The sequence below is a fragment of the Radiomyces spectabilis genome (genome assembly GCF_025331425.1).
Source record: "Radiomyces spectabilis strain NRRL 2753 chromosome Unknown BYT42scaffold_7, whole genome shotgun sequence".
Taxonomy (NCBI): Eukaryota; Fungi; Mucoromycota; class Mucoromycetes; order Mucorales; family Radiomycetaceae; genus Radiomyces; species Radiomyces spectabilis.
This window is the reverse complement of record NW_026251932.1, coordinates 80,193-104,237: the sequence shown is the minus strand read 5'-3', so window position 1 is coordinate 104,237 and position 24,045 is coordinate 80,193. Positions and strand designations below refer to the sequence as shown.

Here is a 24,045-nt window from a genome sequence, read left to right as displayed (position 1 = left end):
TAACAAAACTCCTGCGCAAAAACGTTATTTATCAGAGGAGGCTAGTCCATTGAGATCCGAAAAAAAACGTATCCGTCATGAGGAATTTATGGAGGCGCGGCGATCTGAAGTCGATCATGTATTGGAAATACCATCGATCCAGGCATCCCCGAGCAGTATCGATGATATTTATGCTTTTTGCCACGACATTGTCGAACAAGTAGCCCACGATCTGCAGCATAATCGCACTCCTGTGAATCGGCCCTACCAGTATCATCCTCTCAAATATCCAATGAACCGATACCAAGAATTACCGACAAAACACGATCCATCACCACCACCCGCGACGAACAAATCTTCCACCATTTCTTCTGCGTACGATCCCATCGACCAGTTCTTTCTCGCTGAATGACATCCCGGCGATGAATTTTCACCTTTCAACTTTTTTTTTCCTCATTTTTTTTTGTCTACCCTCGTGTAAAAATTGAAATCCATCTGTTACCGTACCCATGATCATCCTGTTTATCTGAAATTTGCCACACACACACACACACACACACACACACACACGATAAATTATAACCCTTGACGCCACCCAAACCATGGTTGTACATGGATGCAACATGGGCCTCTGCTGAAAATATGGTCCGCTGTTTGAATCGATGGCAGACTTTGTGGACCCATTTTTCATTTATCAAACTATGTTCGTCTCGCACTTCAAGTGTCTCAGAGTCGCAACGGCTGCATACCTTGCTCGTACGAAACTCATCAACGCAAATTAATGTCATTTTCATTTTTCTGATGTGACACTCGTAGGAAAAAGATGGCTGTAGAAGTTAAATTTTTCTGTTTCCTGGATGAAGCAATTCTAAAATGACCTTTATTTGTATCTCGTCCAGCGCAGCAAAGCTATATCATGAGTCCATTGCTATTGCATATATGCATCCAAGTCTTCTTTTTCTTTTTGTACGATCCAATTTTAAGTTGTATTTCAAAGGGTTGTACGGATTAGCAAAAAATATGGTAGCATGTAATGTGATCCCGCATACGTGGATCGGGTAGTGTCACTATTTATTGTTTGTGTGAACGCGAGGATCATGAGCCTCGACGGACCGTATCCCGTATTTGTCATCTGGCCACACCATGACGTGACCTGGTTTCTTTTTTCGTGGACGCACCATCACTTGCCAACCTTGATTTACTGTGGCATCGCGTACAAACACAGGCACGCCTACATGGTCAAGTCTTCTGTGCAACTGCGGATACTGCCGTTATCGTTGAAGGAAAATATGTACCACGACACTGTATACCAAAGCATGAAAGCCAGCACAATTTTGATATATTGATTTAGTGATCGTTGGTCTTCTTGTTCGTCATTTGTACTAATAGGCAACCAGTGATGATGTCCCGACCAGGAAGGGTGGTGGGACAAGGCTGTCCATGATATGGGAGCTGACGCCCGTGCATGATCTGTGCAAATGAAAGAAGATTATGAGATCATAGTTTTCATTTATCACCATGACAAAAGGCAAAAAGGGATGGTGACGGTCATGGGTAAACGTACATGATTGTGGATGAGAAGGTACGTTTGTGTAATGACGAGGGCAAGGTGAAGGGTCCATATGAAGGACAGTTGTAGGACGATAGCTTCGCTCGGTGGATCCATAAGCAGGATACTGCATATTGTGGTACGTAGCGGAACTCGAAGGCGTCAAGGGTGCATAGTCGGATAAAGGTAACGCAGCAGAATATGGAGGTGGTGGTAGGGATAACGGTAACGCTGTTAGGGATCGCCGTAATTCGACATTGTGACTGCAAGGTGGATCTGGGAACAAAGATACAACAACAGGGAGGAAATTAATACACGCTATCTTTTGTTTGAATGCTTCTCAGTGTTATAAACTTTACCTGCTATTTTGCAACAGTCTTTCGGAGCCTCCGATGGTGGGTTGGACTGAGCGCTCATCTCAAAATAAACTCAATATACACAGGAAAATTGGGCCCGGAGACAGGAAAAAAAAATCAACAATGTTGTGGGCGCTTGCAATGACCAATAACAGGTAGGGAGAACTTGGTTTGATGTCAAACCTTCAAAATGAAATAAAAGGGAAGGGGGGAAAAATCAGAAATAGTGCATGATCCCCTTCTTTTTATTATTTGGAATGGATCATCAGCCTTTATGGTTCAATGGTGACACCAACTTTTTTTCTTGCTCGCTTTGTTGAAATGGTCCAATGGCGACGCCAAATCCAATTTTGAATTTTTGGGTTCTTTCTGCTTGGCTCCCAATGTGTGCACCAACACCATATATCACGCCACTCTGCAATAAAATTTTAAAATGACGTTAACCTTTATTTGGCCTTTGTCCTCTTTTATTTTTATTTTTACAGATGAAAGAAACGAGCTAATGCTTGCATCCCATCGATACAAAATGGACCCTGAACTGGTTGCTGTAGGTGGCCATCTCCTTGGCAACGGTGACCCGCATTGTTATTTTTATTCCCGTTGAGGATTGCATAAAGAGGGAGACTTTGGCTACACATGCTATTTTCAGATGATCTGACACCACCACTAGCTAGCGCGTGTGCCCTCTTATTCGTTACTGCTATAACACATGGACATTATTTGTCAACTGGAACAAAGATAAGTAAAGACTATCCATGAGCCACCAAAAGCGCAATCCAAACGAAGCAGTTGCACTTTTTTTCTTATTTTATTTTATTCATTCCGAGTTTTTCAAAGAGAGTAGGAGCTGGGTTTCACACTGGGGATCCGTATAGCATGTGGAGACTCGTCGAACCCGGTTTTCCACCATTTCAGCAACGACGTCCAAGTGGGCTTCATTTTTGTCATCAAAGGCAATTTTGCATGCCCCGGGGAAGAATGCCAGATGCTCGAGGTCACCGGCAAACCCATAGTTCTCGCTCGTATGATTGTGCATGTCTTGTACAAATTTCGCCAGCGTTCTGAATTTCCCAAAATTCACCAACGGAGGACCCTGACCGGGGTTCTCCAATTCCGTCGGATTGCCGTCCATCAAAAAGGTCAAATCTTTCAACACCATCGGAAAAAATGGGATCGTAGGCCCGTTGGCTTTGGCCAACGCTTGGCGATAAATGGCCATGTTATTACCGACATCCAGCATGTTTTGCAGCGCTTGATATGTGTTGGCATCTCGATTGGGCAACGATTGCCACTCTTCCAACTTTTGGACAGGAAGACACAGTAACCCCATGGTGATAACCATGCTGGTGTGAAAATTATTCCATTCCACACAATACTAAATCCATGCGGGTTACAGGGTGGTACAAAATAAAATAGAAATATACAGTGAAAAATTCTAGATGAGTCCCTCTAATGTTGTCATAGCAAAAGTAGAAGGTAGCTTACCTTGGCTATTTCAATAAATTTTCTCAGTGTCGTTCGTCGCTGTTTGGACGTTTTTAATGTACATAACTCGTGCGCGACCCAATGACTTAGCTAATGGAGACCCATGTTAGCGTGCTTCAAAATGGAGGACCCAGAAATTCGGCATTTACCATATTAGCACGCTTGGTTAACATGCCAATGTAATCATTTTGGCAGCAGCATTCACTGGATTGTGTATTGTTGAGACATTTATTGTCAGTATCTCGCCAACGACCTCGCAAGTATTCGTACGAGGTAATGCATTTGAAGATGTAGAAATCGGCCAAGGTCAGATACTGGGCAATAAGTTTCGATTCAAAAGAAAGCAACGTCGATAACGATACGCTGGCCGTCAATGACAGCGTAGCGGGGTCAGCAACAGGATGGTGAAGAGGGACCAACGATAACAAACTTGGTGTAGTAGAAGGACGACGGCCATGCGTCGGTGACATGGGTGCAGTGAAGGATGTAGGTGACGCCGGATGCGATAGTATCATGCCTCGGGACGACGTGGCCAACAATGAGTGTCGTTTGCGAGCATGTTGAGCCAACTACTCCGTCGATCCGAGAAATTTTTAAAATTCGAATGCTCGTTATTTTAGATGAAAATTTTGCATGATCTGGATGATTTTACCTGAAACTCGAGGGATTCCCTCATACGATTGGCCTCTGCAATAAACCCTGTCTTTGGCAGATCCTGATGCAGAAAAGTTTCCAGACTCTCCAACAGGACATGACTGTTCTTGAAATCTTGAAACTGTAACTTGATCCATCGCGAAATAACATTAATAACTCTATATAAAACGATGTAATGAGAATCATTGCCTCATGAATTATTTCTTGGTCATGTCTCTTTAGCGAAAATTCCAAACTTGTCGAAACAGTAGAAATAAAGGCAGAACCATGGTTTTGTAAAATTACACAGGGTAAAAATTTAAAGAAAGCTTACTTGACTTGAATGCAACGTTGCCATTTTCTGTAATATTCGATTTCACCAGGTACCGGCTGTAAATGAAATCGGGCCACGAGGTCATTGATCAATTGCGTGGATGGCATGAAAAAATGGTGATTCAATAAAAAGGTATCAATGTAATCGAGGTCTACCAAGACCAATAGACTATTTCAATGATGGGCGGCTTCGGATGGTTTCTTTGTTTTTTGGTTTCACGTGGGGATTTACCTTCAGCGGTCTCGTCAGCAAGTTTAGCAAGCAGTTTGGCCGATGTACCTGCAACGACAAAGAGCTTGCTAGAACCCATTTCCATCAGGAGAACATCTTCTCCGTTTTCTGACACATGCAAAAGATTGCCTTTACCCTTGCGGGTTCGCTTGTATTGATTGGAGAAACCTACACGAGCTCATTCAATTTTCTGCGTGGAGTCGGGTAACTCACGCAATCAGGGTCCTACACTCACCTTGCAGATGAAGATTGGCCAATGGATGAATCTCCTCGGATCGTTTGGAGGACATGATACTCACCAGTGACTGTTTGGCATCGGATCGTTTCATTGCCATGCGCTTTGTTTCACGTTTGTATCTATACGATGATTCCTTGGCGGCGGTGTGAAACGAAGGCATACTGCTCGTCCTCGGTGGAATGTGAGGTGGATTCACCCAAGCTGCCGATTTTTCAATAGGTACAGAAGGTCGGCGCACGGTGAAAGGCGATCCATGATCTTCCTTGGTGATCATCTTTTGCATGATACTAGACGCTTTGCGTCCAGGTAAACTTGGAGGCGCATCTTTGAGATACCGAGTCGGTGGCCTTTGAAATCGTTCATGCTCTTTGGTGTCCGGTACAGGGGACGGTGGAGGATGATTTGAAGGATGAGATGGGGTGATCTTATTAGCGGATACGATGGTGGTATTGGTGTTGATAGGTGGTAATGCAGAGGATGAAATCGAGGATGCGGGTGGTGCAGGTAGCTCCTCAGTTAATTGATTTGACTGGGGTGATGTCAATGGACTTGCAGGACGGCCGGCCTTGCGTAAAATAATTTTGCTGGAGTACCCATCCATGGGAGGATCGGCTGGTCGTTCAGGTGACGCGGGTGAAGAAGCTTGGATCACGGTGGTTTCAGATGTGCCGACGAGCAGTGAATGCAAGGTCGCTTGGGAAGAAAATGATCGAGCGGAGAAATAAGATGAATCCGAGGATGACAAGGCTTCTGAAAAGTTGTGATCGTTCGTTTCACTGTGATTATCTTCATTATCCTCTTCTGGATCGACTTGGTCAGCCACGGCGGCCTTGGAAGCGTGATCAAAGGTATCATAATGGGTGAAATCATCGACGGTCAACTTCGTGGGTGGAGCGGACGGAGGCGGTGACGGTAAATCGTCGTATTGGAAAAAATGAGGATCATCATAGTAGTGAACGGTCATACTGTGTCGTTGGTAGGGCGATGGCGCATGAGGATGGATGGCATCAGCAATGGTCATGTCGTTGCGGGTGGAATCGATCATGTGGATTCGCGTTTGTTTCCCAAAAGGTGAACGCAAGGTTTGCACCGCTGAAGACGGCGGGCCTTTTCTCATGGTGAAAGAAGGCACAACTTCATATGGATGGTCCGCTCTATTTATGATATTACTTTGGGGTACAGGCAATTGGGAGGTCGTATAGGAGGGATGAACTGGTGTGTCTAGTAAAGTCTATAAGGAGATCAGCCTAAATAATCCGTTCCCCTCAATTCATTGAGTGGCAAGATGCCCAAAAGAAAAACAATAAAAAAAAAAAAAAAAACTAGGTGAAATTCAACCCAATTGGAAAAAAAAAAAAAGAAAAACTCACCTCCTGGAACCCACTGGTACGATAAAAGTTGCCTGATAAACTGTCCAGAGGCGTGGATGCCACCGCTTTATGACTTGGCTGCATCACAACAAACAGATCTTTCAACCCGCGGTAAGGTGTCGCCGCATCACCAGCACCAGCACCAACAGGATGGCCATTGGATCGAATGCCAGAGTGAAGACCGAGGCCGGCCGCCGCTTTGGATCCATAATGATCTTTTCGTGACCCAAAGATATTTTTCAATGTATTACTACTTTGAGAACTCTTTGCGCTCTTTGCACTCTTTGTACTGGTACTACTGATGGCACTCAGGGATGAAGAAACCACCTCATTATTGAACTCATTCCACGTCGTCGAATAATCCGAGTCCTGCGAATACCGCCCACATGGATGCTGCTGTGGCGGCGGCGGCAGCTGGTGCGATGGTGATTGTTTGTGGTCGTCCGTGTGTCGATGATGTGAAAGAAACTGAGCCATTGAAAAAGATGGTTTGCTTTTAAGAAGGGTAATGGTACGCATAAACCGCTTTCCCACTCCATACGGCGTATTAGTGCTTGAAAAAAAATTAAACGTAGCGACGTATATGAGCTGGCATGGCAACTTACTCGAGTCTGGTTTCGTCGGAAGATTGGGAGTTTCCACGCTTTGAGCTGGCCGCTGTTGCCATGCAAACATAGAGGATCCCATCGAATCACTGGCAGTACGATTCATTTGGTGAACAAAGATTTCTTCTGCGGATTTTCGACTCGCGCTCATGGACCGTCGGGCCAGAGGCTCAGGCACCAGCAATGACATATTGGTGGCGGAATCTGGCGTTTGGCTATCCAAAAGTAAAGCTGTTGATTGTATAAAAAGTTTAATGAGCCATCGTGTCTCTGTCTCCTCCTATGTGCGGGGCGGGAAAAATATGAATTACTTGAATCGGATGAGGACGCGGAAGATTTCTCCAAAGTCGTCAGTGCAAATTGCAGCAGGGCGTCAACGAGATGACGAGCGTGCATGAATAGAGATGACCAATGAGCCTGCAACAGTAAGATAAAGTACATTTTCTGATGAAAAAACAGTGGCAATTGCATACGGATTGTCGTGCCTATTTTTACCTGGCGGATCGTGGCTTCATCATGATTGATCCAAGTGTCTGTCTGATGATACTTTAACAAACTTCGTATCCGTTGCACTTGGATTAAAATAGCATTGGTTTCTTTTTCGATGGTAAAGATACAGTTTTGATAAAGTGTGGATTGTGAGTCTTGGGATGATTCGATGGAATCAAGGTTGTCAGTGACCAGGAATGCGTCCGTGGAAGGTGTGGCAATAAGACCTCGAATCACTGACGATAGGAGAGCCGAAGCACTCAATATGGTAACTAGCTGTGAAGACGTCGTGCTAGTGAAAGTCGTGGAGTGAAGAACGTGCGGTATTAATGTAAGCACAGTTGTCAATGCGGATATCAATGTCTTCCACAATTGGTCGACCTGTAATGAAAATCAATGGGAAAGAAAAAATTGGTATTGCAGGCATCAGTTGAGAAAGTCAACGGGTCCCAAGGTAAAAAGGTCAGATACGATGGCTTACTCCATGGGTCATCTCGTACGAAGTACGTTGATGCATCAATTGCAACTTGGCTAAGAGGTTTTCCACATCATTCTGTGAGCACGCCATCAACGAAAACGAGAGAAAAAGGAAACAAAACGTGCTTATTTTTTTTTAGTTCCCTCAAAGTGATGAACAGAGTCTGTGATGACAAAAAAAAGTCCCGTGGAGTTCTTTTCGCCCAATTTTTTTTTTCTTTGACTTTTTTTTTCCATCTTCTGTTTGTGTTGCTCCTCCCTTCTTGTTATCCCCTGATTTCTTATCTGGCTTTGTTTTTACCATGCACAGTACATCAAGACGTGAACAAGGAGATTCAATATGCGCGCGCGGAATACAAATGCGTTCAGGGGATCCAAGATGATCCACGAAAAAAAATTCAAGGATAATGTCAAACCTGAAGGAGGCTAAACCAGAAGTCTAAAAAAGAAAACCAACTAGACAGAAGCCTGAAAATTCTTGGAATACTATACTTGCACGCGATACTGAATGATTACAGTAAAGATCCTGATTGGTAAAGAAACAAAAAAATACAAATAGTCGTCATTGACGATAATTACTGTTATTCTGTGGTTGCAAACTCGATGATACATATTAGGATTAGTTGAAACTGCAATTGTGCAAGATCATCCATCCCACATATCAGCTAGTTTTAACAGGTTTTATTTTTCCTGCAGTGGTTAACGCATGGATGCGCACATACTTCATCTTTTTGGAGCAACTATTTTATACGTTGCAACCTATTTTCGTATCGTGAACTACACGAACAAAAAATCTTTCTGATCACAGTTTGACGACAAACCGTCCAACTCCACGAGAACGCTTTTTCTCTGATGCCTTGCCGCTATGGCTCTCAAATTTTATTGTCACAGCTTTGTCACAGACAATGCCAAATCAATCTCCAAAAGTGTTACCATAGTTTTGATGACATATGGTACTACGTTAGGCTGCACGCCATTGCCGTAGGTAGTGGTGCTGTGGTTCCTTTGCTATGTTAGCATATGCATGCAGCACCATTGGGTTATTGCAGATTCTATTTATTCCGTGACCGATAATAGATCGTTCCATCGCAACCCTCCAGGCGTTCAGGGACGTTAAACCGTTAAAAAAATAATATCGTCCGCAATATAAAGCCACTTTTCTCGGTCAATGTTAGCTCAGCCACGGTTACAACACAAAATTTGGTTATTCCATCGTCGGATCTGTCTGACTCTGTATGGTATTGTGTATAATGCAGCGGTGTTTCTACGGCGATTACACCCTGACTGTATTCGCATCACTTGTTTCCATCATAATTCTACCTTTTTTTTCTAAAAAAGTTGAATCAGAAAGAGCAAGTTGGATAAATTTTAATAAACCCGTTACTGATGGGATCACACCACGTCTACTTTGCTGTGTCCTCTAAAAAAGGGCGATCCTCTTGTGTCGGGGCTTGTGAAACCCAAAAGTTGCTATTATTTGATCTCGTAAATGAAAAAAGAAAATTGAACTTTGTTTTCATATATCGAAGCATTCATTGGATGCATAGGCACGATTTTCGATTTGTTCAATATGGTCTACTCATTGTCATAGCTTTACTGGGATTCGTCGCCATGGCGTGGATTCTTGGTGGAAGCCACGATGAGCGGGATCCTTGGCGCAACACTGTGACGTTGGAGCGTCAGGCTTTGCAACAAACTTCAAGTGATAACCGAGCTTCAGTCACCGAAAAACTATGCTCATGCCACAATGACGCCCCATTTGTCAATTCATCGAAACACTTACCGATACCTTCATTTGCCGAAGTGAATCCCATCATTGTACCTGAAGTCATGCCTTCTGTGCCCGAGGCCATGACGGATAAAATAAACGCCAACTTGCAACCGCAGCGCACACTGATCATCACCATTGCCGATTATGACAACAGAGAGTACACATACAACTGGGTCGAATCATTGAAACGCACCAACGAGACCCGGTTTATCATTTTCTGTATGGATGAAAAGATGCATCAACACCTGAAACACGCTGGATACGAACCGCAAAGTATTCTGATCTCGAATCCATGGTTACATGGATTGCCTAAGAAAACACAGCAGGGCAGCGGGGCCCATTGGAGTGATGTCTCATCGTTTGTCATACAAAGACTCTTGTATTTTGATATCACGGTGTTATTCGCCCAAGTTGACACGGTGTGGCTGGCTCCCCGAACACGCGAGTATCTGAGGACCTTTTTAAATATTCGGCTTGAAACCCACGCCATTTTTCAGGAAGCCCAAGTCGATAAGGTCTACCTGAATACAGGATTCTTCATCATGCGACCTACAGAGGCCATGAAACGATTGCTGGCCGACGCCGTTTACATTCAAAACCATCGCGTTAAGGAGCAGGAATCCGAGCAAGAAGCGCTAAGTGTAGCGTTGCAACATATGCCGATGGATATTCGCTATTCCAAAATCAGCTCGCTAGACGTCATGCATTTTCCGAATGCACACTCCTATTTTACGCATCGTTTACCCCAATCCCGAGGCGTTCAGCCATACATTGTGCATACTAGTTATTTGGTAAATGCTGCAGACCACTTGCATTTGGGCTGTCGAAGAACGTACTAACCAATACATGGACGGTTAGGACCCTGATAAGAAAAAAGAAATTTTAAAAGACCACGATCTTTGGTACATCGATGATGCCTATTGCCGTGAAATCGATAACCAAGTGCAACAATCTTTGGAATCCCCGACAATTCACACGGATCCAGCTTTGGCCAATGAGGAGAATTAAACCCGGTTATCGTTTATATTACGAATCTTATTTTTGGACTTGATTGATTTCACCATTAGGATGTTTAAGAGTCCTTCATGGTCGGACGAGCAGCTGCACATGTGTTACTTTTCATCAATTACGACATTCGATCTCCGCAATCACGCGTGAATGTCAACGTACCTTTTTGTATTTATTCGACCGATGGTATCCTCTGTAGCTACTCATTGCAGTTCAAACGAATCGGGCGCCCTGCTTATTGTGTTATTCTTTATGATAAAAACAAAAGAATGGTTCTTTTCCCACCCCAACGAAATGAGTGTGCCTGATTCTTTTTAAAACACAGTGATCAAAAGTAATGGGCAGTCAGGAGTAGGCAGGCTAGGCTATTGATATTTTCGGATCCAGATTATCATTGAATTTAATGCCGCTGAAAGGAGACATCACTTCATGATCATGCTAGAAAAAAAATCACGGGTGGTCCGATAATTGTGAGGTTTATCTCCGTTTTGTCTGCAAGAAAAAAAAAATGACGCATTCACTGTATCAGTGCTTCCGCGTCTCCCGCTGAGTGCCGCAATGCCTCAGGTTGGGGGCTTTGGAATGGGTTAAGCTTTTTTTTTTCTTTCTTTTGTATTCTTTTTTAGATGAGCCATTCTCTCCTCTCCCCCCATTGCACCTCCCAAGCAGCTATTTTTGGGAGGGCGGAGTCTATCAAGGGACCTGATCTGCGTGCACAGCCTGTACCAAGCCGTCTTGTTACCTTGGTTTTTATTACATGTTTTGCAGAACATTAGCAAATGACGACGCATCCTTTTATCCAGATTAATTGGAATCACAAGTGTCCCTGTTTTATTTTTGTTTTTAGTTACTCAGCACGCCAGCTGCAATGGAAAAAGGCGACCAAATGGCAAGACAACAAAAAAAGGCCTTTGGCCAACACATTAAATTAAAACACGTTGTCTCATGGCTGCCATTTCCATCACTAATTGTTTGAGAATCTATCCTCCCCTTTTTTTTTCCTCTTCTTTTTATCATCCAGTTTCATCACCATCAAAATGTGATCCTTCACGTCATAATCACATCAAGAATAAGCAATAAAGGAGCAATGACCAGGAGATGAAAAGCTCCAAGACAGAAAAAAAGAGGAGCCAAGGTTTGCAAGGAGCTGCAGTTGCAGAGAGAGTAAAAAAAAAAAAAATGATGAATAAAATAGTCGTTAAGCGGGGTATATTTTTTTTTGTCTCTTTACTTGATTAGAAACAGGATATAAATAAAAAATAACCGTATCACCGCTTTGAAAGTCCGTTCCGTGGAAGCAAAAAGATGGAGGTGTGCATGCTTGTTGACAGCTTCCATTGGGTTGGGCTGTTGGGCTCTGGTGCCCCTAGCATGTCCCCGCACTTTACCGACTTGTAATTTTTTTTTTTTTGTGTGATATAAATAGTGCAGTGGTTGTTCACCAGGGAAGAGTCTTTTTCCTTTTCCCATCACTCATCTCTGCGTCATGACTGTTTCTTCTGCTCTTTTTACGGAAGCCCAACTCGAAGCTCTCAAGGCCAAATTCCAGCAAGCCGGCCAAGGTCATGTTTTCACATTTTTCGAGCAGCTTGACGTGAAGGAACAAGAAGCGCTTTTCCAGCAGTTGTCTGAATTGGACGTGCAACGTCTCAATCAGATCTATACCAAGGCCATTCAGGGCGCTGAGGCCGCCGCTCAGAATCAAGCGGCGTCACTGGAACCTCTTTCCGAACAAGTGTTTGACTCGGTCCTTAAAGCCTCATCATCCACACTCAATGACTGGGAAACGATCGGTTTGACACAGATTGCTCAGGGCAAGGTCGCCGTCATCCTCATGGCCGGTGGTCAAGGTACCCGTTTGGGCTCATCTGCGCCCAAGGGTTGTTACGACATCAACCTTCCATCCAAAAAGACTCTCTTCCAACTTCAAGCCGAACGCATTCTCCGCTTACAAACCGTGGCAGCCAAGTACGCCACCGACCCCAACTCTGACATTGTCATTCCCTGGTACATCATGACTTCCGGTCCCACTCATCAGCCCACCTATGACTTTTTCCGTGCCAACAACTTCTTCGGTCTCAAGGAAGAAAATATCATATTTTTTGAACAAGGTAAGCGTGGACTTTCTGTGGATCGTAAGTACATAAGCATGATGATTAACGGGTATTTGCTAGGTACTTTGCCCTGTTTAACTATGGACGGCAAGATCATCTTGGAAACAAAGAGCAAGGTAGGCGAAAATTGGGTGATATCGGCGAAAATGGAGAAACATAAAAGGAGTGGGATAGAGAAGCCGAGTGATGAGGGAAGAAATAAAAAGGGAAATCAGTTTTGATCGAATCCATCCGAGTCGATTTTATGCTCAATACGACATGAAAAATTTAACTCTATCCGTGTATTATTGTAGGTGGCGATAGCTCCTGATGGCAATGGTGGTATTTACGCTGCTGTGCAGAACAAGGGTGTGATTGATGATTTGAAGAAGCGCGGTATTCAGTATTCGCATTGTTACTGTGTGGACAATTGCTTGGCTCGTGTGGCGGATCCCGTGTTCATTGGTTATTGTGTGAGCAAGCAGACTGATTGTGGTGTCAAGGTGGTGGGTAAAGCCATGCCCGAGGAGCCTGTCGGTGTGGTGTGTGTCCGTGATGGTCGTTACGGTGTGGCCGAGTATTCCGAGATTTCAGCTGAAGTGACCGAAATGCGTAATCCTGATGGTTCCTTGATGTTTGGTGCCGCCAACATTGCCAATCATTTCTTCTCTACGGAATTCCTGGAACGTGTTCCTACCTTTGCCGCCGACTTGGAATATCACATTGCAAAGAAGAAGATCAAGTACACTGATCTCGAAACCGGTGAACAGGTTGTGCCCAAAAGCAACAGCGGTATGAAGTTGGAATGCTTTGTGTTCGATGTGTTCCCCTACGCCAATCGCATGTCTGTCCTTGAAGTTGACCGTAAAGACGAATTTTCTCCTTTGAAGAACGCTCCTGGCTCCGGAGCCGACTGTCCTGAAACTTCGCGACGAGACATCGTTGCACAACACGTGCGCTTCATTGAAAAAGCCGGTGGCAAGCTCGTCGGTGACAATGTGGACAACTTTGAACTTCTCCAATTTGAAATTTCGCCCTTGGTATCCTACGGTGGTGAAGGACTGGAAGATCTGATTCAAGGCAAAACCATCACCGTCCCTGCTGTCATTGAATCAGTGGAAGAATTGGTCCGTTTGGCCCAGTAAGCATGCTTCACCACTACATTGTTTCCATGCATATTTCTTTTGTTTTTCTCTTTTTTCCATACCTCTTCTTTTCTATCCCCTGCCATCTACCACTAGAGATGGTGAGTTCTTTTTTATCTTTCTTGATTCCTTTTTCTTTTCCCGTACAGTCTTTGATTTTCCCTTCTGTGTACAAAAAGTCAATTCATTGGCTTGACGATGTTTTTCTTCTTCCTGAAAACACTAGAAGGTATACCCCCCAAACAACAAATGGCATTTGTACAGAAAATCCAAAAATGAAGAAAAAAAATCACAAGGAATGAAAAGGATCACTTTTTTTCCCCTTGTCATGTCATTGAACTTTTTACAAAGCAATAATAGCAGCTGCGTACAAGATTATTTTTAAATGGGATTGAACCATCGTTTATTCTTTATTGATCATGAAGAATACCATCGCATCAATTCAATGGTGGTATTCTATCATATCTATGCAAAACATTCTGTGAGTCGCAGAAATAATAGATATTCTGCAGATGCTTGATGTAATAGGTCATGAGGATCATTTAGCTTATTGGAGTGATAGACAGATGACAGCATTAAGATTTTTTATTTGGGAACATGTAAACATGTCGAATTAAAGATGGGGTGTAAACAAGATAAGGAAAAACAACAACAAAAGAGCAAAAAATAATAAAAGCACAACGTGCTTAGTTTTGAGGTAAATTAAAAAAACAAAAATGAATTGCATATTTACAGATGCCGTGATTAGTATAGGGAAAGAGGTGGGAGAAACATTGCTGCTCCAAAAAAGATGGTTTTAGTGGGCTGCCTGGGCGGTGGATTTTGCATCCAACCGTTTGTATGGCGGCGGAGGAGGTAAAAGTTCGTCACTGTCTTGTCGATGGGCCAACCATTCTTGACGACGTTTTAACCATTCCTGACGTCCGGTACTGGTGCTTCTCTTTTTGAATTCTTGGTAGCAAGGACAGATGAAGAAACCGGCCGCGTGATGATTGGTGCCAGTGGGATCTTCCTGATCTTCCTCGTCAAACGTGGGATCCGAAAGCGCTTCAGCATACGTGGGCAACACACTGTAGTCTTCCTTGAGGCGACAGTCGAGGATGGTGATGGGCGTATCCAGATGAATGTGGGTACGTTCGGTGGTCGAGTTATCCTTGTTGGGCACGGATAATTCGATGTTGATCTTTAGGTAATGGACGAAATTCATTTCATTGAAGAAAGTGGTGTGATTCAGATGGACACAGTTGGGCAGTGTGAAGATGAAGCGGTATTGGAAAGGATTGGCCACGAGAGGGATGTGAGCGTTTTTCGCCGAAAGGGCGCGACGCAAATGTTGAAGAGGAACATCCGAGCAAGGGACTAAACCTTGCAAGGAAAGAGACTGGTCGGCCATGTTGGCGACCGAAGCCAATTGCAATTTGAAATCATACATTTCTCCTCGCCGTGCTTGAAATTCCGGTAGTTGATAGACTCGTTTTTCGGACAGGACAATCGACAAGGACTCCAAATGAACGTTTTTCAAGTGCGGTGAAATGACAAGCGAGATTGGGAACTGGGTACCGGAAGAGACAATGGATTTTTCGATAGCAATCGTAGCGTCACAGGCATCGAGATGTCGTTCGGCAATGATGGATGTGCTTGGTAAAGCGTGCGAGGTCAAGGCGGAATCGGACCACGTCAGAGTTCGTAAGAGGAGCACATTGCGACGAGCCCGAAGCACAGGCGAGCCAATCATGCTGATCTTGTGAACGGTGGCCGAGATATAGTAGTAGACTTTGGCCATTTCGTCTTCAATGGTTTCTACCAAGCGGTTGGAGATGAGAAATTCAAAGGGCCAGCGACTGAGACCGGCTGGCAACACTTTATCTCCTTGGTAATCCTCAGGCCAAGATTGTAAGATGATATTTTGCTCGTGGATCGTCTTTTCATGGTATACTTTGGTGCCTCGGGCGCCCAAACCTTCCGGCCACAACATGTGGGATTTGCCAACCAATTTGATCATGACCGCGGATGCTGCCAATGGCTTTGACAGCACCAATTCCACTTCTCCTCTGAGGACATGCGTGGTAGGATCGCTCGGTAGGCCTCGTAAAATAATAACGGGTTCAGCCAATTCGATCGAGAGCTGTTTACCTCCAGAGAAGAACGGGACAGGCATGCTTGGAAACGGACAAATTTGACAAACAACAGTTCCAGAACACAAAAAATTTTCAGGTTCGAAATATAAAAAAAAAATCGCTCATTTTTTTTTTTTTTTGGAAAAATTTCGAAGCTTTCAAACGACGCGACGGAGCAAGTTTCTGATCTTGAAGGGCCGATCTAAACCCCGTTTGGAAAAGCGTTCCTTCCTCTGCCTTTTCTTGCGGCGGATAATTCCGAGGGAGGGCCTCTGGTTTCAATACCCGTTCACAGGATGTTCTGAGCAATTGCACAAAGAGGTGTATGGAATCGCAATAATAAAATATATTGCCAGTTGGAACGTACCTTACTGCCGGATCTAGCCGTACATGCTCCGAATATACCTCATTCTAGTTACATCATCGTAACAATTTGTACGCAAAAAGTCTAGAATGTCGCGTTCAAGCAGAAAGATTTTCGTGCTTGTGGCACCGGATGGCGTGGTATTAATTGAGCTCGATGGTTGTATGGTGTGCTTCGTTCGATTCTGACAGTAACACGGGGATCTGACTTTTACCAACGATTCACAAATTTCGAATTGAGCTTTTACTGGGTATGATTTGAAAATATGTCTCATTTCCTTTTTTTTTCTCCACTCTTCCAAAGGCCCGCAACAACATTATGCCGCTCCTTATCTTCGTCAACATAAACTAAGCACCCAACCATTGGATCCATAGAATTAGAAAGAATGAATTGATCGAATTTAAACACGTTTTCTTCGCTTGACAGGGACACATAAACTCTGCAATGACAGTTGCCGGTAACTTTCTTAAAACCGAGAAATCGGAATCACCAGATTTTTTTTTTTTTCAGTCTCAGTGGTCCAGCAAAAAATTGACCTTTGAAGCGGGTCGCTGAAGTGGCTGTTGTGAATAGACATAGATCCTGTGTATGCAACACTTTTAAATAAAGAGAAAAGAAGTTTATGGTATGTGTAATGTATCTTTCATACATTAAAAGATGGGCATATGGCAGGCGGTGAATAGGGGATCCGAAAAAAAAAATTACGCTGACAAATACTAAAACGGCCGCTGACATGACTAATATGGGGTATGTGGAGCCAGCTATTGGTATTGTAAATAACGGACAAGTTCTTTTGCCACATATTCGTGAACCTTGGATGTCGGATGCAAGTCGTTGTGCCAAAAGTATCTGCCAGATGAAGTTTTCTTTAGAGTTCATGTTTTATCAAGCAGATTACTTAACCACACAAAAATACTCACTCGTCTTCCGGTAGACAAGATCCGTTTCTGTTGCTATATATTTTTGGTTGGTGAATACAGGTATGAAACCATGGGCATGTTACAGGAGCACTCACCTGTCGCCACAGTAGCTGTCAACGTTTTGAAATCCGTACCGTGACGGGTTATCCAAGAGTTCGGTAAAAACACTCCAAACATCAAAATAGAAATATTTTCCATCGTTGGTATTTTGGAAGGTTCGCGCCATCATTTTCATCTTCTTATTAAAGTCTATCGTAATGGCTCAGCAGCTATTCTTCATTAGCTAACATATTCCCAGTGATTCACTTTACCTTGAACTCGGCTCTTGATAACGTTGGCCGTCGACGGTCCATGGTTTTGCCACATGGGAGACCGATCAATCGGCGGCACACTAAAAAATAGGAACTGGCTGGCACCATGCATATGCAAGTCGTTCTTTATGTTATACAACAAGAGGGCCGACACATGATCTCCTTGTTAGCACAAACTTTGGTCAAATTGATACTTGTTGGGTCTGCATTTTTTATTTTTACCATGAGTTGAGCATATTGCTGCATGATACGCTGGTCCAACGCGCTGGTGGCGTTCCAGTCATACGTCAAGTCAATGTCGTTGATGCCCACCCATACTGTATACAGGGTATTGCTGCCATTGGCTGAATCTAAAAATTTGGCGGCTTTCTTGATGTATTGAGGAAATAGTTCGCTGACTTGCTGCGTTACGTCAATAACGGATCTAAAAAAACCTCGTCTAAAAATTCTGTCGCTAGATCCCATTTTGCTTGGAGACTTACGATCCTTGCTATTATGATTTTGGTGACATATACACAGTGAGCATTATCGAAATAAGTTGTATGAATGGCGGTTGCAAATGCAATGCACAAACAGAAAACGAACAAAGTCTTTTTTTTACGCACCTGTCCGACGATTGCATTGGATACTGGTGCACTATTATACGCTAAATTCCAATACGTAATATTGATCGACCAGCTAAAGTATTCAACCCAATTCGGCCCTCCGGCTGATGTACAATTGGTACATCCGTACTGCAACGTCGACACATCCAAATATTGCGTTGTGTAGGAGTCGCCAAACGTGACCAGATGTTTTACTGCATCAAAGCTGAAATGATTCCTTGCACTAGCCAGGAGAGACAAGCATAATACAGAAATCAGAATCGATGGAGAAATAAAACAAAGCATGGAATCGGTCAAGCCAAGAAAAAAACGAAAAAGAAAAACGAAAAAAAGAGGAGAGCAATGGTTTGCCGGCTGAACTAAGTGATGAGGAGTTAAGAAGCATCAACCATGCATATCACGTTGATACGATACACCAAGATTACGCCCTGCACACTCTCATGACTTTTTTTTTTCTATTTCTATTTCTCCCATGGACGCTTGGCATTCTTTTTGCCCTTGGTCTCTTTTTTTTTGTGTTAATCTCTTTCCTTTTTATCTACCCTTACCAGTCACCTTCTTTCTCTCTGTGTACATGTTTCGTTATTTATGGCTGTAGCAGGGCTTGTCCCCCCTCAAGATACCGTTGTCTATCCGCTCGTCATCATAAGAGTCGGTTCAACTGCGGTAAAAGACCCAGGAGAGCGGATTTTTTCTTGGCCCCATCCCCATCATCCAGCCCAAAACAATCAATGCAAACAGGTGCAGATACGACCTGTTCGGAATTCGACATCCGCAATAACATTCTTATTGCCGCGTTCATTTCCCACTGCATCCTCTCCTAGAACGCTCTCACCCCACAGTTGTCCGACAGTCTTTGATTTCAAGAAAACGGATGAATCGTCGCTATGTCTAAAAGAATCCTGTCATTGAAAATCGAGCGTTCAGCTGCGTTTTCATGTTGCGTGCGAAAAGCCGGTTTATTCGTACTCTTTCCACCAGATGAGATACGAATTTTTTCTTTTTTGCCGCACATCCACAGACGATTAGTCGAAAAAAACAATTTCCTGCCGACCACTTGACGCTGGCAAACACTACCAGCAATACCCCCACACAGTGTCTTGTTCCCATGTCAAATAATGTGCCTGAATCATTCAATTGCCAAGTATCACACAATAAGGTTAAACAAACAGACATCACACGGCTAAAAGCGGTGTTACACTGCGTATCGTGTATTTACTTTTAATGCTGTAATCCCGAATCTATTTCGTCTTTGTCTCACACACTTTTTTGTTGTATAGCAAAACTAGATGGCTTTCTTGTATTGTTGTAGTTGGCGTTGTTTACAGTTTGGCTTGAGCAGGTGCTGATTCCTTGAAGAAGGTTTGGCTGACGACACGACGTTGGATCTTACCGGTAGCCGTCTTGGGCATCGTTTCGGTGACGTAGATGCGCTTGGGCACCTTGAATTTGGCCATCTTGGTTTGACAGAATTCTTGCAATTCACGCTCAATCGCCTTGGGATCGCCCTTTTCCTTCAACACCACCGCTGCATGCACTTCTTGTCCATACATCTCATCAGGCACGGCAAAGCTCACTGCTTCCGCCACCTTGGGATGGCTCAAAAGGGCAGCGTCCAATTCCAAAGGTGAAATCTTTTCACCACCACGGTTGATCAATTCCTTGATACGGCCCGTCAAAACCAAGTAACCGTCCTTATCCTTCTTGCCTTGATCGCCCGTACGGAAGTAACCATCCTTGGTGAACGACTTGGCCGTGGCTTCAGGGTTGTTGAGATATCCCTTGGTAACATTGGCTCCGCGAATACACACTTCACCCTCTTCCACGGGATTGCCCGCTTCATCCAAAATCACGACTTCGACACCTTGGCCAAGACCGACGGAACCAGGCTTGTGAGGGCCATACTTGGGTAAGGGGTTGGAAGTCATTTGGTGAGAAGCTTCGGTCATGGCATAAGCTTCCAAGACGGGAGCATTAAAGTGTTGTTCAATAGCATGGAATGTGGCAGGGGCCAAGCTAGACGAGCAAGAACGAATGAAACGGATCTTGGGTACTTGCTTGGGAGGGTTTCGGAGCAAGATCTGATGAATTGTAGGCACTAGAAACGGACAAGTTTTGATACAGAAAAAAAAAATAAGCAATCCAGCTGACATCATGCTATCAATTTTTGCGCATCATGACGTACCTGCAGTGTACCAGTTGCATTGATTTTCACCAAAATCTCTCCAGAAATGAGAAGCGCTAAACTTTTCGGGAATAACGACACCACCACCTGATAACAACGTGGCCAAAAGACCGCACAGCAAACCATGAACGTGGAAGAGAGGCATCACCAACATGGTACGATCCCTGGGCGACAATTCATAGGTGCCCACAATATTCTTCATGGAAGTAGCCAAGTTCAACTGAGTAAGAGGAACACCTAAGCAAACAACAAACAAAAAAATGCATGAATACCGCAATCATTCTACCTTTTTTACATTTCTCCTTGATCCCCTTTTTACTCTCTCTTTTTTTTTTTTTTTGTCTAGCCAGTTTCAATACTGAATGGGCCATCTCCAAATTTTACCTTTAGGTCTGCCGGTGGTTCCACTGGTGTGTAACAGTAAAGCGACATCATCCGGCTGAGGTTGAAATGCTCCGAGAGCGCGGCGAGCGTCAGAACGAACAGGCGAAGTAACGTTGACCTCCATTTCTTGACCGTTCCAGTGTACTTCAACGATCAAGGCTCCCTGTTTACGAGCAGCACGAACTGCAGGAATATTGGCTTTCACGGAACCAGGCGGCACAATCATCACGGTGGATTTGGCATCTTCCAAGTAGAAGTTGAATTCGTCTTCAGTATAGGAGGGATTTAAAGGAGACGAAATGAGACGGAGGAAGCCTGTCGCCAAGAACGACACAACAAATTCCAATGAATTGATGTAAGCAATGGAAATGGCGCAACCAGGTTTCAAGGCGTCAGCGGGCAATTGTGCACACAACTTGCGAGAAAAATCGGTCACAACGTCGAACAACTGTCGGTAAGAAAGCGAAGTAGGAATCGCAGCCGACTGCGGAATCACAATCGCCGTTCTTTCTCGGTAATCGTTTTCAAAGACGGATAACAGAGTAGTCGGTGCCATAATAACAAATACACCCAATGGTTTATTTTGTGATAATCAAAAAAGAGATGCAAAAAAAAGTGTGAAACAACAAATTTCTATGATGAGCATTTTATATTTTAATGCTCGTGACATCACGGGCTTACATATTTCCGGATATGGAAATTCGTAAGATGAATCCGCTGAAAACGCGGGAAATGTGCATCTTTCAATTACAAGATCTTCTAATTTTGCGTATATCCCCAAATTAAAAAAAAAAATAAAGCCAATCAGTCTTAATTAAACCTACTCGGCAGACACAGCAGCAGAGTTGAGACAAGTGCGGATTCTATAGTGTTCGTGGACAGGTACTGAAATCGATAATTGCCAGCAACCAGCACGTTGTCCTTCTTGCCTGTTGGAAGAAGCCTCCGCAGCATCTAAACCTAAAAAAAATAATTGTCAGCAACAGTATCAAGGTTCCTATCTCAGAACAAACTATGCTACCAGTGTACGGGTGGTTACGATTCTATTCAGCATATGATTCATGGCTGAATTTCTTGAAATTGGGTGCAAAGTATTCCTGCCAAGTAAGAAGGCTGTATCAGCAAGAGCAATGTATGTTGGAGCTTAGACGTCGCAGTTTTGAGTAGCTCATCCTGTTCAATACCACATGCAGTCGATATTTGTGCATAATATGAGTCCATGGAGCGCGTGCAGTTTTGAAGTTGAATCTTGGCTCTTTCTTCGGATAACCGGAAATAATGATCATATGCCAAATTTGCGAGCTACCGAATTCGTCGGTCATTTCCAGCGACAGCATATTGGCGATCGTTTTTCCGTAGCTTCTTGCCGGCACGTTTCGCATGGTCTTTGTCCCGACTGCCGACTGACGTTTCCGCGGTTCCAGTCATTATCAGACCAGCGATCTTCTGGACCCTGCAGCACGTTTGATGGTAGCCCTCTCATTGGCTGCGACCCGTTGATATGCGTGTTTCGTCGCTAACTCTTAAAACCAGGCGTCTCGATGGGTGTTTGCGAAATGATAGAATCCATGGATGAGTCTTTAACTTGCTTGCAACCTGAAATAAGCACATTAATCCACTTTTTAAAAAATCACTTTAGATACACACCTCTTGCACGGATGATGGTTGGTTGAAATAATCCGACGTCATGGATAGCCTTGATTTCTTTTGGCTCGCTCAAAAAATAAAAAGGGTAACCAACCATTTTTTTTTTCTCTTTTCTTCTTTCTATCATCTTCTCGCTTTCGTGCGAATTCTTCTCGCTTTTGAACGAATTGTTTAGTGAACTCTTCTCGCTTTTTTAGCGAGCTCTTAGAATGAAAAGGAAAATGAAAAAAACAAGCCAGTAAAAGCATGACATTGAGCATTGGCTACATTACTGGCAAGCCGGGCTTATCGACGGAAAAAACATTTCAAAAAAAACACTGGGCCATCAATTTGGCTATACATAGTCATTGGACCTTGGAGATGTGTCAATCGCCAGTGCGAATGACAGCTTTAATGGGAACTGTTTCCGTGATAAAATAAATGGGCAGCTCATCTTCGGTGTGTAGGGTAAATACGTGGCAACCACTTTGTACAGTATGTATAGTATAGTAGGATGGATAATACCACAAGTAATGGATATACCATATGGTGTGTCTTATTCCTAAGAGATAATATCGACTAGATCTCCGAGTGCACAGATTGTAATCCATACAAAATGGGATAGGGCTCATCAAAATAGTGACCTATTTTAAAAAATTGCACGGTATTCCCAAAACTTGACTTCTTATCACCGACATTCAGCAAATCCGGTCAACCTGCAATACTCGAGGTTGCACTTTAGTCGCTACGACAATTACTAAGCAGGCAGGTATCAATCAAATTCACATGAGCGAAATAAAAACGGGAAAAAGTTTCTTCAGATTTCGAACTCCAAAAGAAAGATTGTGACAATTCTGATTGAGCGACTTTGTCTGCTGCGCGTAAGCTTTTCCTGTACTCGTCTTCGATGAGGAAGTCACGTGTCTAGATTAGTAACTATGATACATAAAATTGCCTCATCCATTCACGCACGTTCTGTAAAGCGTTGTATGCTGTTAATATTGTATATGCACGTAGATGTATGGATTTAAGCATTTATTGGTCGAAATCGCCACAGAAGCAGCATAGCATGGGTCATAGGTATACAATTGAAGTAAAAGCAGGCGCAGTACTTGCAACCGTTTGCTACAATGAACCAGGTATCTGCATACTTTGTTCTTTATATGAGACTCTTTGGATGTTGATCAATTCCTTGGGAAAAGGCTTTTAAAGAGACTCGCTGATTTCAGAGCTCTTCGTTTACGACAGCCTTCAAATTTTGGTATCATTACTGAAGATTGAAGAACTCGTCCGGTAGTCCGATGTAGAGCAGTGCATTTTAAAAAAATTTGCGTTCATCGGCCCAAATCAGGGCCTTGCAAGTCTTACAATCAACTTATACAGGTGAAAGGAATGTCCATACAACGCGTTTCGGCCATCCCTGGTTTTCTCTCTAATGACACCACCACCAACACCACCAAAAATAATGCGCGATTCAAGTGCTTAATCTAATCTGTAGAATGCTGTTGAGTTGTTCGTGGGTTGTTTAGCGATAGATGGTTCTTCTCAACTTCACCATCAACCACAGGAGCGATAAATCGAGTACACTTCCTTCGCTGACATAAAGCATGGCTTCTTGCTTCGGCATTGATTGTTAAATGCACCATTATACAGAAGTTCTGCTTTGCTTTGCTGCAGTCTGATCTTATACGCCCAACAGCAGAAAAAAGACCATCTTTAATATGGTCGAAGAATTTGCCTCATGAGAGCTTCTTGCTCCTCCAAGCTTGC

The 24,045-nt window shown here is 43.6% G+C and overlaps 8 protein-coding genes across 8 annotated transcripts; 2 read left to right on the top strand and 6 right to left on the bottom strand.

Moving 5' to 3' along the window:
* Positions 1 to 854: 854 nt before the first annotated feature.
* On the bottom strand, positions 855 to 2,114 carry BYT42DRAFT_570288 (uncharacterized protein). Its single transcript, XM_051568378.1, has 3 exons — positions 1,888 to 2,114; positions 1,544 to 1,804; positions 855 to 1,449 (listed from the first exon to the last, which is right to left on the bottom strand). Exons 1-3 carry the CDS (start codon positions 1,943 to 1,945, stop codon positions 1,211 to 1,213), a joined length of 558 nt encoding a protein of 185 aa, XP_051422741.1. The 5' UTR covers positions 1,946 to 2,114; the 3' UTR covers positions 855 to 1,210.
* A 480-nt stretch (positions 2,115 to 2,594) lies between these two features.
* Positions 2,595 to 4,134, bottom strand: BYT42DRAFT_343859 (ras guanine nucleotide exchange factor domain-containing protein). Its single transcript, XM_051563134.1, has 4 exons — positions 4,022 to 4,134; positions 3,519 to 3,938; positions 3,370 to 3,459; positions 2,595 to 3,259 (listed from the first exon to the last, which is right to left on the bottom strand). The coding sequence occupies exons 1-4, from the start codon at positions 4,043 to 4,045 to the stop codon at positions 2,702 to 2,704; spliced, it is 1,092 nt and encodes a 363-aa protein (XP_051422740.1). The 5' UTR covers positions 4,046 to 4,134; the 3' UTR covers positions 2,595 to 2,701.
* Positions 4,135 to 4,238: 104 nt separating this feature from the next.
* Positions 4,239 to 7,892, bottom strand: BYT42DRAFT_570279 (uncharacterized protein). The gene is made up of 8 exons (XM_051568377.1): positions 7,751 to 7,892; positions 7,276 to 7,650; positions 7,092 to 7,197; positions 6,781 to 7,011; positions 6,176 to 6,708; positions 4,803 to 6,036; positions 4,568 to 4,735; positions 4,239 to 4,487 (listed from the first exon to the last, which is right to left on the bottom strand). Exons 1-8 carry the CDS (start codon positions 7,835 to 7,837, stop codon positions 4,333 to 4,335), a joined length of 2,889 nt encoding a protein of 962 aa, XP_051422739.1. The 5' UTR covers positions 7,838 to 7,892; the 3' UTR covers positions 4,239 to 4,332.
* A 1,684-nt stretch (positions 7,893 to 9,576) lies between these two features.
* Positions 9,577 to 10,525, top strand: BYT42DRAFT_497339 (nucleotide-diphospho-sugar transferase-domain-containing protein; the record flags this gene model as incomplete). Its single annotated transcript, XM_051564489.1, has 2 exons — positions 9,577 to 10,308; positions 10,376 to 10,525. The coding sequence occupies 2 exons, from the start codon at positions 9,577 to 9,579 to the stop codon at positions 10,523 to 10,525; spliced, it is 882 nt and encodes a 293-aa protein (XP_051422738.1).
* A 1,087-nt stretch (positions 10,526 to 11,612) lies between these two features.
* BYT42DRAFT_343704 (nucleotide-diphospho-sugar transferase) lies at positions 11,613 to 13,996 on the top strand. Its single transcript, XM_051563133.1, has 3 exons — positions 11,613 to 11,660; positions 11,765 to 12,755; positions 12,933 to 13,996. Exons 2-3 carry the CDS (start codon positions 12,012 to 12,014, stop codon positions 13,761 to 13,763), a joined length of 1,575 nt encoding a protein of 524 aa, XP_051422737.1. The 5' UTR covers positions 11,613 to 11,660; positions 11,765 to 12,011; the 3' UTR covers positions 13,764 to 13,996.
* Positions 13,997 to 14,332: 336 nt separating this feature from the next.
* On the bottom strand, positions 14,333 to 16,020 carry BYT42DRAFT_570265 (uncharacterized protein). Its single transcript, XM_051568376.1, has one exon. The coding sequence runs from the start codon at positions 15,919 to 15,921 to the stop codon at positions 14,560 to 14,562; it is 1,362 nt and encodes a 453-aa protein (XP_051422736.1). The 5' UTR covers positions 15,922 to 16,020; the 3' UTR covers positions 14,333 to 14,559.
* Positions 16,021 to 16,873: 853 nt separating this feature from the next.
* BYT42DRAFT_570264 (GDSL lipase/esterase) lies at positions 16,874 to 18,446 on the bottom strand. The gene is made up of 7 exons (XM_051568375.1): positions 18,081 to 18,446; positions 17,958 to 17,965; positions 17,698 to 17,899; positions 17,476 to 17,599; positions 17,260 to 17,413; positions 17,165 to 17,197; positions 16,874 to 17,093 (listed from the first exon to the last, which is right to left on the bottom strand). Exons 1-7 carry the CDS (start codon positions 18,363 to 18,365, stop codon positions 17,006 to 17,008), a joined length of 894 nt encoding a protein of 297 aa, XP_051422735.1. The 5' UTR covers positions 18,366 to 18,446; the 3' UTR covers positions 16,874 to 17,005.
* A 751-nt stretch (positions 18,447 to 19,197) lies between these two features.
* Positions 19,198 to 21,499, bottom strand: BYT42DRAFT_343638 (uncharacterized protein). Its single transcript, XM_051563132.1, has 4 exons — positions 21,474 to 21,499; positions 20,650 to 21,408; positions 20,266 to 20,502; positions 19,198 to 20,178 (listed from the first exon to the last, which is right to left on the bottom strand). Exons 2-4 carry the CDS (start codon positions 21,203 to 21,205, stop codon positions 19,403 to 19,405), a joined length of 1,569 nt encoding a protein of 522 aa, XP_051422734.1. The 5' UTR covers positions 21,206 to 21,408; positions 21,474 to 21,499; the 3' UTR covers positions 19,198 to 19,402.
* Positions 21,500 to 24,045: the final 2,546 nt, after the last annotated feature.